This window comes from Aptenodytes forsteri, unplaced genomic scaffold (assembly GCF_000699145.1).
Source record: "Aptenodytes forsteri isolate BGI_AS27 unplaced genomic scaffold, ASM69914v1 Scaffold184, whole genome shotgun sequence".
Taxonomy (NCBI): Eukaryota; Metazoa; Chordata; class Aves; order Sphenisciformes; family Spheniscidae; genus Aptenodytes; species Aptenodytes forsteri.
In genome coordinates, this window is record NW_008796078.1 from 3,215,447 (window position 1) to 3,230,920 (window position 15,474).

Consider the following 15,474-nt stretch of genomic DNA (forward strand, 5'->3'; position numbering starts at 1 on the left):
GTGGGGCTGCACAGCAGAAAGCATGAGGCTGGCATCCTTTGAGAGCTGTGGCTGTGCAGCTGCAGGATATGGGAGGCTGAAGGTTTTGCGTACAGCTTGGGGAGCCATGAAGCCCGGCACCTCTGCATCAATTTTTTTCCTCCCATAAGTCTGTGGTGTCACACGAATTCTGTGTAGGCTTAGGATAACTGTTCAAACGAGCACTGGTGAGAACAGTGCACTGTAATGCCAGCTGGACCAGAGAATTAGTCTGGAATATTACCTGCAGTAGTCAAAGCCAAGCAACAGCTTAAAACTATTTTATTTTATTTTGTTAACAGCTAGTCCCAAAGCAACTGATACTTCTGACTCTACTTACATGAAAGTAATTTAAGGGAATGTGGGAATTTTCAAGAAAATTCTTTGAGTTAAGGGATAATGTGGGGAAAGTTATATTTCCCCATTACTTTCCTATTTCTTCCATTATGTTCCCACCATAAAATAAAAATCTTTGAATGCACAAAGTGAGGTCTGAAATTCGAGACTTAGCATCAGCATACCCTGTAGATGGCTGTCCTTCCTACTTACAAAGGACTTTATGAAAACCCCGGAGTTCAGTGCATGCTGTGGTAATTTGTGTAAAAGGAATGGTAAATATTTCACTGAAACTCACCCTGCTAAATCCTCTAGAAGAGTGTTGTAGATGAGAAAACTCCCCAACATGTGAAACCTTTCTGTTCTTACCATGTCACTAGAAAGAGTCACCGTTCGCTGCATTAAGTCACTGTTTACTGCATTAGCTATAATCTAATGAGACGCTTCCTGTGGCAGATCCAGGGCTGGAATAGCTGGACAGATTGTGGTGGCTCTATTATTAGAAGCCTGTTACGTTTGACATTGAGCATAAAAGATGGGGCTTGTACTGCAGAACATTTCTTACAGTCTTAGTTGAGAGTAAATCCCTGCAGTTGTTACCGGAAAATACGGTCAGGCCTCCGGATTCTCATTGGTCAGACTTGCAAGTCAATCAGTCATGTTGAGATACGCAAAATCTGTCGACAAAGAAATGATGACTGATAGCCTAAGAACAAAATCTTATGAGAAAAGACAATAAATCTTGCTATCACCAAAGCAAATTCTTCAGAGTCTAGAATGTCACTCTCAAGGTTATTTTGTATGTAGACAGGTTGTGTGTAGACTGTTTATATAATGTGTCTGAAATATCCAGAAAAGCTTTACCTATAGATAGACTGTGTGAGGAAATAAGTACATTCAGTTTTCAATGGTACGTCAGAATACGTTGATCATTATGTTACTATTGGATTCAACTGAATGTACAGGCATGATTGCATGTGGCCGCATTTTGACCGTGCCTCAGGTGCGATGTAGAGTTATTTACTCTTCTTTAGTGCTAATACAACCAATGGTGTAAGACAGGAAGAGAAGACTATCGAAAGGCCACAGGTAGTTAGGAAGTCAGTTGTATGTCCTATCTGCGTGACAGCAGTACGCGTAGCTACACAATGTTAACAAGACTCAGGCAGGGCATCAGTACGGCACTGACACAGGGAGAAGCGCCCTGTGTACATCATGGACAGTCTTGCTATCTGCTCCACCTTGGTTTTTCCTGGAGAACTTCCACCCACATTCGAGGCAGTTGTCAGAGCTCAGCTTGCCCTGAAGGAGTCAGAACCAAAGAAATACGGCTTCAGGCTTCAAATTTGTGAAGAGAAGGTGATGAGATAGTGAAGTTAGGTTAGAAAGTGTGAACAAATAAACGGCTGGGGAAACCATTTTTGAAAGGAAGAAAACAGCATAGTAAAGAAATTCGGAAACACTTTGATGAGATGCTAGATCTGCATCCATGCAGTGAGGCTGCTGACTTGCACAGCTTGTGCCAAGATGTAGGGGTCATTGGGCAGCTTGCACAGGAGCTCGTACTGTAAAATACTTTCCCATATGTCAGTGTTAATGAGAAAGGAGTGGACCAGGCTCGCTCATATCCCAGCTTCGACGAGGGCTGTGGAGATCATCTGACAGCCTCAGGGCAGCTCTGGCTTGTGCCTGTGCTCAGAACAGGCTTATTCGAAGGATGAATAGCGGACAGGAAAGCACGGCTGTCTCAGAGGTGCCGCGTGATATTTGGCTGCAGGTTGGGAGTGACGTGTCGCTGGCCAAAATGAATCGGAGCTCTCCAGGAGAGCTCGAAGGTCATGGCAAGCCAAGAGCTAGTATCTGTGTCTGTCACTGAGCAGGAGGGACGAGTGTCAGCTCTGCTTTACAAACAGCATAGCTAGTCCAACCGCTCCTGCTCAAGTGGGAAACTATGAGCAGGGGACAATATGTATACTCTGCAGTTGAAGGAGGGGGAAAAGGCTAGTTAACTAGCTAGCAGGGATTGAATCATAGCACTGTTACAATACTTTAATTGACATTTCAATGTTAGAGCCAAAAAGAGGACTGCAATATTTCAGAAAGTACTTTTTAATGCTTTAGGTGTTGAAAACTATAGCATGAAATATATGTGCATTGTTTGACATTAGCTGGGAATATGGTAGGTAGGCTGTACTAACATGGACCAGTCTGAAAACTGAGTGGCAGAATAAAAAAGCCGTTCACATCCAGTAGGCGACAGGTCGGCTATGGCAGGGTGGCCATGGCGTCGTGCCAGCCAGGTGCGTGCCTCATGGCTAACTTGGGCTTTACCAGGGCCGGTCCCGCTCACTTGCCCTGAATTTGTCCTGAGAAATCCTCACAGAAAGTTCTGGGCCAGGAAGGAGCTATTTCTGAACTGATGACTTTCAAATGCTCGGCCTTGCAGCCTTCCAGGTACTGGAGGATGAAATCCTGCATAAGGAGGTAGTTTCAGAAATTTTTTTGACCTATTGCCTGTTTTGTTTCTTTGCTTGTTTAGCACACATTAGTTTTAAACTGGTATGTAAGTCTAATAGGTATGTTAATCTGTATCTGCTGTGGTATGTATATGGTAAAGGAAACAGAACAAATGAACTTATTTTAGTCAATATGTTTAAATAAAAAGTCAACATGGCAAGATGCATACTTTCGCTCTGACTGACTCACGCTCGGTTTAAGTTCCAGGAATACCTAAGAGGGCAGCGTCATCCCCTCCAAAACAGTTTTTCTTTTCATATGGGATTATATCAGCAAGCAGCTGCCTCTAAGGCATTATTTTTGCCAGACCGTCAGGCTGTCTGTGCCAGCTTCTCTCTTAAAGCATTATATGGATGGGGCATCCCTTCCAAATAAGCCCTGGGGGCAGTAGAGGTGCCCGGTGGAGGGGAGCCACGAAGGGCAGCGCTTTTACCGGCTGTGCAGCGTCCAGGGAAAACAGGCAGTGGGTGGAGGCGCCTGGTGAGTCCTCCTCTGCTCCTCTCTGTGCGCTGCAAATGAGAAATACAGCGGCTAGCTACCATGGAAAAAATGTGTCCTTGCTGGAGCCACACAGGTTCCCACTGGCCTTGCTGGAGGGACATGCCTGCACCCCGGGAGCGGTCTGCGCGCTCCTCCTGGTGGCTCTGCTGCCGGGCCTCCGGCCTCGCCGCCAGGCCAGCCCGCCAGACCCGCCACTGTGCCGGCTGGCTTCCAAAAAATCACTGCAGCCAGTTTGTTTTAAAATAGACACTGTGCTACACTACACTTCACTTGATCTCCACACGCACTACTATGCTACTGTTCAGGTCTGTGCATTAACTGGGGCAGATTAAGAAAAAATGAATCTGAATTAGCTCACATTTTTCAATATATGTGAATAATTTATTTTGTCTTTTTTTCATTTCAGGCTGGTGAAATATGAGGATTCAGTCAAACTCTGAGATTTCAGAGCGTCGATGGCTGAATTTGAAAATTGAGGTTTGTTTTCTTAAAACTGAGTAAGGCCAAACCTTCTCTAGGAAACTCCTGCTGGTTGACCTAAGTGTCCTCCACAGGTCTGCTGGGCACAGACTAATGTTGCAAAACTTGCTTCTGAACAGCAGGCCTGAATCTCTTTATTCTGAGGTTCACTTGGCACAGCAAGCAGGCAAGGCTGTAATTGCCGGGTTCTCAGGCTGCTTTGACTCATGTGTGGGGGCAACCCTGGTGGGATCACTGGGGACTACGTGCCACATATGGACTAGCGCAGCGTAGAGGAGATGTGCTGTGCCGCTCTGCATTCCTCTTGCATCCTCTGTGCCAGTACTGGAGCGATGTGATTAGGGAATAAGTAGGGTCAGAGGGCTTTTTACCAGCCAGAATTATTCTCCAGCCTGTTTGTGCCTTCCAGGCAAAATGCAAAGGGAAGAGAACTGAGTCTGGTGTTTGTTTGTGAATGTAGCTCATGAATCACTCGTGACGGGAACCTCACTACCGCTAATCTATTATAGTACACATGGGAAGTTTTCACCTTAGAGACTTCATTTACCAGCCTGTTTGCTGCAGATTGTTTCATTCATGAGATATTGGGTGACTGAAATGGCTTTTAAAACAAAGAGTGCTTAATGTTGAGTAATAAGCTGGAAGTCACTCCTGTCTGGGACATATCTGGCGGTTCTGCCCTGACACTGAAGCTAGAAATCATGACACTTCCAGAGCCTGAAAATCATAAATATTTGTTAGCTATATGTGCATGTTTGGCTAATGAATAACATTCCTTGGGGTTATTTAAAAGCATCAATAAACTGCATTTGATACTGCTAGGTGAACATCCAGTACTTTCCACAGAGGACTTGCGCTCCAAGCCACATCTGCTGTAAAGGTGAGACAGCCAGATTCACTGTGGGTCTTCAGTAACTCTGCTTGGAGAAAGTCTCTGTGACTTTCAGAAGAGAAAGCAGTGATTACTTCACTTGATAATATTTTTAAGTCCATCAGTTCATTTGCTTTGTGCAAATCTATGTAACAAGTCTGCCTGCAAAGTTGAAATCAACAAATCTTTTCAACTCTGAGATTAATTTTCCCTTTTTTTCCTTTAATAAGGAAGACTTCTAAAATGTCTTGTTGGTAACAGCTGGAGACCTCAGCCAAAGTACGTAGGGCACCACCAACTTTTTTATAAATGTTGCTGTCTGAACACATTTACCATGTAAGTAATTCAGCCTTATGTCTGACTACAGGAATATACTCATCACAGCTTAACTGTAATGGAGGTATGTACTATTTTCCATTCATTATATCAATTCACTATGTCCTTTGGATTACTGGTCATCTCAGTAGAAGCAGATCCTAACATACACTGGCTGTATACTCCCTCTGAGGTGTTAGGGCTGCTGAGTGCCGAGTTAGCCGTGACTTTATGTGACCTTAATTATACAACCTGAATATTGCAGTTGAGCAGGTTTTCCACTCATGTATACCCTCAATTCCCTATGTTTCACTGAAATCAGTTAAGTCAAATTATTTTTTATTAGCCAAAATACATCTGAACTTTAAAATAAAGGATATGGCATGCCTCTGTTGGAGTGGAATACTTATAGTTCGAAGGAACATGCTCTATTGCTAGTGACAAAGGCATTCTGCACAGAATATTTGGCTTCTGTGTTTAATCTTTGAGTCTATATAATACAGAAATAAACATTATTTTTAACCCGGTTGGCTAGTGAATATATTTTATAGTGCTCAGTGAGTCTGATTACTGTTCCAAACTGGTTTACTCCAAGCTATGGTTTTCTACCAGACTACAAGAAATAATGTTTTGTTGTTGTAATTGCTACAGTTGGAAAATTTGCAGTTTTATTTCATGACTAAGTTGGTGCATTTCTAGCTTTTACATATGTATTTTGCTCTTTGTTTCGTATTAAAATCTTTCAGACTAAGGCAGAGGAGGGAATGTGAGTCTTCGGTGTCGGAAGCTAGGACACTGCCTTCGGGCTGAATGGCAGAATTTGCTCTGCCAGACTCTTGCTGGCAGCATTTCCCTGGCACTGTCTGCTCATTAGGGCTCTGCTTCTATAGCACGCTTAAACACGAGGAAAAGTTCACCCCTGTGAATGAACGAAGATAAACATATATTCATATTAAAGTTAAGCATGCGCTTATGAGCTTCGCTAAATTTGGGATAATAAGAGAGAGAATGCCTGTGCGTACAAAGGTATCAGAGAAGTGCTCCCAGGGACTTGTTTACCATTCGCTCATTATTTATATTATTTCTGAGGGCTTCAGATATTGCTGCTTGTTATCCACCCCGTTGACATTTCATAGTTGTCTTTCCAAGTGCTGCTAAAAAGAAAAGCTGACATTTTGGGACACTACTGTGTGCCAGTGATTGAATTCCATAGCCCCAGGACTGTGGATGCAGAGCCCCCAGCATATAAAGAGGGAAAAAAACAGGTTTCTCTTCTTGTACAAGTGGCATTGCCCAATTCCTCAGAACAACAGAGGAGAGTGACAGAGAATAGCTGTTTCCTAGCAAACAGAGGATAATAGATGAGAAGTATGCGTAACACCAAAAATGAAGGAAAACTATATTTTTGTATTTCATCAGTCAGGAGGGACACAAAAAGATTAGATCTGGGGGGCAGGACAGACTCAAACTAGAGAACTCTATAAAATTGTTTACTCTCCAAAAAGATTGTGTGATATCGTCGTTGTCATTCTCCTGTAAAGCTTATATCATATACCCAAAGGCTGTGCTCCCTAGCAAGCGAAATATTTCCAGCTCCCCATTAACAGCAGTCTACTGCCACTCTTGATAAGAAATCTGCCTTGTAATAGAGGGCTTTCTGATGCAGGAGACTGCATCTGAAATGTCTGCCCCAGAGGCTCTCTTACTGAAACCAAGTTTTAGCCTTAGCATTAATACTGATTTGCTTTTCATTTTTACCAGCTTTTTAATTTTTAATGAGTTTCATCTCCACTCACAGATTCTACTAACCATACATTATCCTACGATGAGAGAATAAAATCTGAAGGTTAAAGCTGTGTATCAGATGTCCCTTTGTTCCTCCACAAATACACTGTCCTGACTTTTAGGGCCATTTGTCAGAGAATTGATGTCGTGGTAACAAAAGGTAGATTGCCTTCAGATTTCCAGTTGGTTATCGGAACAACTATGGAGCCATCTCAGCTGAAGGCTGAGGTACTGACCTCAATGAACTACCTGTCCTAGCAGTGACTTTTGTTGCTTTCCATTCCGCTCGGTATTTTGCCATCCTCACTGGCTCCATCAGTTTTGTGAGGTTTTCCTCCTGCGTGTTCGTGTCCAGCAGCCAGAACCTACTGATAACATTATGAAAGGCCTTAAATGTTAACAGTAGGATGCAGTCTTTTGAAGCATGTGTTTATTTGTAGAATGTAGTCTTTTGAAGCATCTGTTTGTGAGGTGGCAATGGATGTTTTTGCTGGGCTCATCAAATACTTGGTCATTACCATATTTCAAATAGGATGTACAAACTCTGCAAATAAGAACTCTCAAGAATTTTAGAACTTTTGAAGGGATTCTACAAACCTCAACTAGGCGATCCTACAGTTTTCCTTTGTGTTCAGCCTTTTAACAGTATCAGGGGGTGCCTGCAATTATGTTGGGCTACATCATGTCCTGCTGAATTTTGACACAGAAGGCTTAAAGCAGATACTTTATGTAATTGCAGTTCATTGAGTGCTCTTCGGTGCCTGACTTGGACTGAAAACAATATTCTGCCACTTAGAACGTTCCTAGTCTGCCAAATGGGAGACTTTATTTCATGCCAAATAGACCTCTTCATTTTGCAGTCAATATTGTGCTGTGATTCTTGACATAGCTGTTGCTACCAATTTCATGATTTTTTCAGTAAGCGCTGTAGGCAGAACACTGATCTTATACATATTAATGAATTTTAATATAACAGGGATGCCTATCATTAATTAATTAGCATAGATATTGGAGAACTAAAAAGGCAATGATGCTATTTTATTGCTTTAAAATATAAAAGGCAATAAAATGGCAACAATACTTTTGCTGTGGTACGGTGTTTTCAGAAATACCAAGACTACTATACAAGAATTGGAAGTTCCTGTACTTACACTAACAACATCTGTGTTTGAAGATAACTACCTTCAGCACGTTTCTGATCCTACAGGTGTCACAGTAATTTATATTAAGAAATGACAAAACTTTATAAATGCATTTCTGCAAAAATGTACTCAGAATCAACTTTATTTATAGTTCACACCTTTTTTTTCTAAAAATGCATAGTCATTACATATACAGTATTCAGCATCCAAAAAGTGTACAAAGAGTAAATTTTCAAACCCTCCCAACAGAACCAAACAAAATCCACACAGTTTGTTCATTGCATGCACAGACCCTTAAATGTAATACCTCTTACTAAAGCGTGCTTGACTCTCTAGCAGACAGAATTGACTTGCTATAAACTGTTTCTCCATACTATTAACCCCCAGCTACAACCACAAATCCTAAGTAATTCACATGAAATAGCGAAGCCCTACTTCAGAATCCTCCGTGTTCTGAGTCTGGCCCAGGAAGCAATTGCCCTGAAAGCAGAAGGCTGCTGGTGGTGTTTCCTTACAGGGAACTTTGAGCAAAAGCCTGCTTCCTTTGTCTTGGTCATTAATTTATTACTGAATTCAGTGGAATGAAGCAGCATCTGTCTAAGCAAGTTATGAAAATAATTTAACTTTATTCCACACCCAGCTCCAAGACACTAAATGTCTTGAATGGAGGTCTGTGTCTTTCAGTGCATGTGACACTTCCTCAGTATCTTGCATCTCATCTGAGGAGAAGAGGGTAAAGTCTCAGCTGTAATTTGGGTGTTGGTTGTGTAGCCCTGACTTACAGGTGTCTAACAGAAGCTAGGAATATACTCGGATAGGGCAAATTTCTAATGGTAGAGGCTTTGACTTAATGAACCACTCAAACCCTTTGATGTCTTTGTTGTCTTTTTTTTTTGTCTCCACTACTCCTGCCAGTTAGAAAAGCTCTTAAAAACACCGTCCTCTACTCAGTGGGGCTGTTTATATCAGTCCTTCCAGGAGAAGGGCAGAGTAGGTTAGCAGGATGATTAGCCAGGGCTCCACAGCAAAGGAAGTGTACACATATGTGATAAGAAGATCCAAGTTTGAGCTCAAGAATAGGATTGGCTCCATGTTGTTGGTTTTGGGGAACGGGAGGGGAAAAGAGAAAGGTGTTTGTCTGATCAATACAATTTTATGTTCCCAAATGATTACCCATGTTTATTTAAAAGCTTCATTTATTTAAGATCTTTTTACTCCGGTAAGAAGTAGCTTGAAGTAGGTTGAAATTCCCAATGGCAACTGAGACATAATCATAGTCTTACAGACACTGATGGGAAATCTTGCTCCATTGTTTCACGGTAACTGGAACACAATCCATGGCTAAATGAACAACGAGGCCTCATGTCAGCATTACAGTGCCCCTCGGTAGAAGTCACCAGTGAGAATTTCCAAAGAGAAGAGTACTTAACTCATTTATGTTTTCTCTTTACTCCTGACCCTTAAGCATTGAGTCAGCCTGTGTGCTACTGGTTAGGTCTTGATTGCCCCCCGCCTGAAGCCAGTGGAAATTTTGCCATCAGCTCCGAAGGACACAGGATGTGAACCTCCTAGGAGTATGGCGATGACGAGAGTTTGTCCCAAGAGTTCGTGATCTAGAAGCGTTCATGTTCCTCTCCCTGTGAGATGAGGAGCTACGGAAAAATACAACATTCTTTCTGCCGGAGTTCAGTAATATTTCTTCTTAGCACCTAGGAGGGTCTTTGCATTTTTAAGTGCTTTACAAACATTAGCTAGTCTCCAGAGCAACCCTGCGAGGTAGGTAAGGTATATTGTCCCCATCTTACAGATATAGAAACTGAGACACAGAGGGTCAAATTCAACCCTGGTACAATTCCAGTGTTTTACATGAATTAAATTCATTCAAAATGAACACAGTTTAAACAACTTGCCCTAGATTACAGAACAGGTAGCGGCAAAGCAGGGACAAGAACCCAGGAGTGCCTGACTCCTCAGCTTGTTACCAGCCACTTGGTCATTTTTACTCTCATAGGCAATGAAAAACAGTATAATCTGGGCAATTACTACAGGTATGATTTGCTTCTGTAAGGCATGTGGATGGTAATCAACCGAGTTAAGTGCAATAATACTTTATGAATGTGCTGCCTCAGAGAGTTTACTTAAACATGAAGTAAAACTTTCATACTGTCATTTTCTGCAGGGGCACTGTTGACAAAAACCCAACATAGTAGCTGGATTCAGCAAATAAATAATAAGCACAACACTTGGACAACTAAGCAAAACTATCATTTTAGCAAAAAACAATGTGTTTCTACTTTTAACTGCTAAACTTCTACAAGTGCAGCATGCAGATGAAACCTTTCCCTTTGTTTCCAGACTGCAGACTCCAGTCTCGCTAATGAGGCAGCTCAGAACTGCAGATATCCTGGACAGTGACGTTCAAATGAATACACTGCAGAAGAAGAAATAGTGTATCGCCACAGAGTACGGGATAATTACTACAGAACAGGTATATCAGTCTTACACGAAGATGAGTTTGAAGCTTACAGGTTACTCGGAAGTGCCCAGGAGCTAGGCGTATTGAATATACACCAGTGCGTAGACTGCAGTTCTAGGCACATGCTGATTGCAAGGGGGGGTGTCCGTGGCACCAACACTCTGGGAACTGGCCCCTTCAACAGTCAGTTCACACGGGCACAGGTATGTCAGTCTGAAGGTCAGTGTTGGCCGAAGACGGAAAGACACGTAGGCATTTTCAGGCCATCCCCTTGTGCTCCAGTCCTCTCCTCGTCCCCCATCCCCACACAGATTCTACCACAAAAGGCCTAAAAAGCCTTTGTGGTTTTAAAGATGAGCTGTGGAGTCCACAGTGTAGACCTTATGGCAGGTACCCAGGCAATAAAAACATTATGACAGGTACTTATGCAAAAAAGTTTGTTTTCTAGGATGTCTTTATGCATCTAGTCTGCAGGTTAGACCTCCTGTCTAAGCTCTGGACATGCTTACGGATGTTCAGCCCTGTGGCTTTCATACCAAAAAGAGATCCCGCTCCCTTACAAGCCACACAAATGCTGACATTCACTTCCATGCGAGCAAATTCAAGCACTATAATTATAGATATCTTGCTCCGCTTTTAACCTCTTTAACTCAGTTTTGTTCTGTCCATATTTACAGAGACTGGCTATCGGACACGGCAAATGGAGCAATTATCTACGTACATGTCCCTTCACTGAATAAACACACTCAGGTAGCATTTCCCTAGATATTCTCCACACTTAATGTAACTTTTGAATTTGTAGCCACATTTTAAACAAATAGCCAAACGAACAAACATACATTAATTAGAACTCTTAAAATCTAATCACATCTCCCGGTACCCATTCATTCCTGATGCACACCTCCTGCTTACAGTGGCTCAGAGAGCAGTATTTGCAACCAGCATTTGCAAGTAACTCCATGAAGTGCTCAGGCCCATACACGTGCCTCAACATTTTGCCAATAGAAACTTTTAAATGAAACAATATTCTTAATATCAGAGCCAGATACTAAATCTGCAGCGTGACTGGGGTGCATAGGCAACTCTTGTAACAGCAGTAAGATTCCAGTAAAATTGCAGTTGGTTGCAATCCAACCTTTATGCTGTTATCTGTCGTTGAGATATATATAGATGACCCTGTGTGGCCTAACTGCAAATATCAAATGTATTTTTACAAGTTAGCAACAGCCTTTTTTGACATTGCCTCGAGATGTCCTCTACATTGTGACTGACAAGCACAAAAATAATTCATTATACAGTATGCTTTAAAAGCCTTTTTCTACATTTGGCTTTTACTGTTGCTTGTTTCTGAGCTGTCTTCTATTGCTGAGATTTGCTGTCCCTGGCCGCCTTGATTTCTTTCTTAGTTTTTAATTGCTGGTTGGACATGCTAGTGGCATCTCCCAGGCAAACCCTTTCTACATAATTAGTTTTGAAACTTGGATGAGTCATTGGGCTCTAACTACTATGCCTCTATTATTCTAACTTGAATACAGCACATCTCAAAGATTTTGGCCTCTTTTTGCAGTTGTGGAAATTCATAGGATGGCATCGTTGCAAGTCTTGATCCATTTGCTTTCTATTGTGAGTTTCCAGGGTTTTTTCACAATATAAAGCACATTTCAAAGCATAACAGTGTTGCGAACCAGCCTCCTCTCCCAGTGGTGCAGATAATGTTCTGCTTTTTTGGCAGCTGAATAAAGCAATGCCATATTTATGACAAAAGTTAATGAAAATATGTAAAATTAAAAATACTTCATGTAGTTTTCATTTTCTTTTAATGCAGGTTGGCAAATGAAAACAGAACACGGACAGCCACACAGGGCCGTGCTGGTTTTTATGGCCCATCAGTGATAACTCAAGAGGTCACAGTTTGGGAACTGCTGTTTTAGAAAATTCTAGCCATCTCTTCAAGAGACCACATGTGACCCTACCACAAATTATATGCTAGCAGAACTGTGGCTGGCAAAGAATAAAAATTTTTGTTAGGCCATTCTCATCATTCACTGAGAATCTAGAAGATCCAAACCATTATAGTTAAAATGGGTTGAGATAAAAGATAAAATGAAGTGGGTGTAATTTTCTTTTAGCTTACGAACTTTCATAGGGAAATTTTCACAAAGCTGACATTGGTACAGGGCATATCAATTATTGGTCTCCGTGATGATTCTGACCCATTTTAGGGATTTGACCTCATAATCCCTCGCTATAGTCCTTCCTATATTCCTGTTATAAACAAAGGGGGCTTTGTCTTACAGAAGACTATGGGACTGGACTCAGAACATTTTCTTGGGGTTCAGATGCCATGTCCATGAAAATGGGAAAGACCCAAGCAGAAATGTATTTCCACAACAGGGGCAAAGAGCCACTGCACTATTGTGCAGTATGACACCAGCGTTTCCTAAGGAAGTACCACCCTTCTTTTTGAAAATGGGGTATACAAGCAGTTTCTCACCTGAACTCAAGTTGTAACCCCCTTGTGTAATATTATTGCGTACTTGTTACTTGTTCTGTCAGACAAAATCAAAATGCATCTGTTTAAAATCTGCACGTAGTTTGCAAAAATGTCTCTTTATATGGAGGGTAAGTTCAATCTATAGTTAGCTGTTTGTCGCGTGAGAAGGATAATACCTGGGTTGCTGTGAAAAGATACTGCTTTGGAAAATATCTCGTAATTTTTGTCTTTGGACTCCCCCAAAGCTTCTGAAAGAGGACCTCAAAACACCCAGCTGCAGCCACAACTAATCAAAATAGGAAAAGGTGGGGAACGATGAGAAAGTGCCAGTATCCAGTACTTGTAGAGCCAGATTTTAGGTCCTGAACTCGGGTTCAGCACTACCTTATTCTGCAACTAATTTTAGGATGGTAAATCTGACAGTGCTCTAATTAAAGAGCAGAAGAAACCAGTTCCATGTAATTCTCTAAAAGATCCAGAATGAGATCTCATGCATCAGTTACTCTCTTTACATCCACGGAACTCCCACCGAGCTTGGCAGGGGCTTATAGAAAGTCTGGCATCTGACTTTGACTCTAAAGGGCTGAAGATAAAGGGGCCCCTTAGCAACCCCCTTAACACAACAGATGTTCCTGACGTGCTGGGGGAAGAGCCATGCCATTATGCAGTGCCCTTCTTCTCCCCCGCCCCCGCTCCAAACTAGTTTGACCCCTTTCTGGTTCAGTTATTTTACATATCCCTCTATTTTATTTTAGTATCCGAGTGGCTACACCAACCACTCACTGCCTGTCTAATTAAAGTCTCTCCATCAACTGGTAATTCTGTAATAATTCACAGCTGTTTTTCCTCTCTCTGATAAATCTATTGTTCCCTGGCTGAAAAGGCTGCAAGACCTTAAAAACTATAGCTAGCTATCGATTTGTTTGCATTTAAAAATCCAGTATGTGGCTGCAAAGGCCTGTTACAGTATCACAGAGGAAGATAAATGTCAGTGCATAATCTGCTAGGAAATTTCACACAGGAGTTGATTAAAAGTCTATGAGTAATCATTGCACAAGTGTCTTCAGGTGTATATATATATACATATATATGTAGCTAATAAATATATAGCTAGATATATAAATATATACGTATATACAGAGCGAGTTTAAACCTTATTGTTATGAAAGTAGTAAGTGGCATTCACAGTTCATGCATTCTTCCTAGTAGCAGAGCTAAATTATTTCAGCTTATACTCTAAGCAGCAACATACCAGTAAGCGTTTGCTTGCTTCCCCTGGTAACCTAGTAGTTTAAAGAGCATGAGCAGTTCTGCCATGGTCATTTTCTCTGACAACCCTCCACAAAAGGGACCTGGCTCTTCCACAGGTGCGTTTCCCCCAGGTTTCGCAGCATCTTCAGGACATGGTGGGGCTGGTCTGAGGGTTGCCAGTCTGAAGGTCATTGGCCCGAGGGTCTCCAGCCCAAGGGTCACTGGTATGGTGGTCGCTGTCCCAAGGGTCGCCGGCCCAGCTAGTCCTGCTTGCAGAGGTCTGCGACGTTGAGGAACCTCCTGACGACCACGGCCAGGCAGAGCGTCAGGAGCAGCATGTACCCCACGGTGCCCAGGTAGGTGGGGGCAGCCAGGGGTGCCTTGAGGAACTCGGCCAGCCCGTCCTCCACATAGTGCACCTGGTCGTAGATGCTGAGGAAGGTGAAGATGTGGAAAAGCTGGTGGCTGTGTCCCACGATGTCAAAGAGCCCTGGATGGATCCGCTCGGGGATTTTGCTGATGTTGAAGAAGGCGGCCACCAGCAGCCAGCAGTAGCGCCGGTAGAAGTAGATGAAGAGCGTGGGGTTGCGGGTGCGGAGGTCAAAGAGGAGGCTCTCCAGCATGATGGGGCAGGCCATGCTCAGCGGCATGGCGAAGACAAAGGTGCGCACGGCGAAGGGGTAGGCGCAGCAGGCGGCGCGGCTGCGGCAGCAGGCGGCCGTGCAGCCCACGGCCAGCGCCAGCGCCACGGGCAGCACCAGGGCACGGTAGGCTGCGATGGGCAGGCTGCAGTCCAGCTGCCAACCCAACCGCTGCTGCACGTAGCGGCTCATGGCGCTAGCATCCAGCAGGCTCAGCCCTGGCAGCAGGTAGTAGGAGTAGGCCACGGTGCTGGCAAAGCCGTAGTAGCTGATGGAGGCATAGTCCAGGTAGAAGAAGGTGGCGCGGAGTCGTGGGGAGAGGCAGCTGAAGAGGTGGGCCGTGCAGCTCATGGCAAAGGTGAGCAGCACCCCTGAGGCGTAGCACCAGAGGGGCAGCAGGGCCGGGTGGTGGAAGGGCACGTCCCCTGCGCCCTGCAGCAGCAGCAGCCGCCCGAAGCGGCTGAGGAAGAGCAGCAGCGGGATGAAGTGGGTCCAGAAGTTGAGGGTCTCGTTGGTGGGCTGCAGCACCGAGGCCAGGCACTCCTGCGCCGAGCAGTGGAGCCGCCGGTAGCCCGAGAGGATGAAGCACTCCACGAAGTCCTCGGGCACCTCGTCCCACCGCAGCAGGGCGGCAGGGCGAGGAGGCG

At 43.6% G+C, this 15,474-nt stretch overlaps 1 protein-coding gene and 1 long non-coding RNA gene across 2 annotated transcripts; one reads left to right on the top strand and one right to left on the bottom strand.

Moving 5' to 3' along the window:
- Positions 1-3,630: 3,630 nt before the first annotated feature.
- Positions 3,631-12,259, top strand: LOC103905129. Its single transcript, XR_657933.1, has 4 exons — positions 3,631-3,677; positions 3,779-3,849; positions 4,954-5,123; positions 10,321-12,259. It is a non-coding gene; the product is annotated as an uncharacterized LOC103905129 (long non-coding RNA).
- Positions 12,260-13,033: 774 nt separating this feature from the next.
- PAQR9 (progestin and adipoQ receptor family member 9) lies at positions 13,034-15,472 on the bottom strand (the record flags this gene model as incomplete). Its single annotated transcript, XM_009286729.1, has 1 exon — positions 13,034-15,472. A coding segment is annotated over one exon (1,026 nt), but the record flags the coding sequence as incomplete, so codon positions are not given.
- Positions 15,473-15,474: the final 2 nt, after the last annotated feature.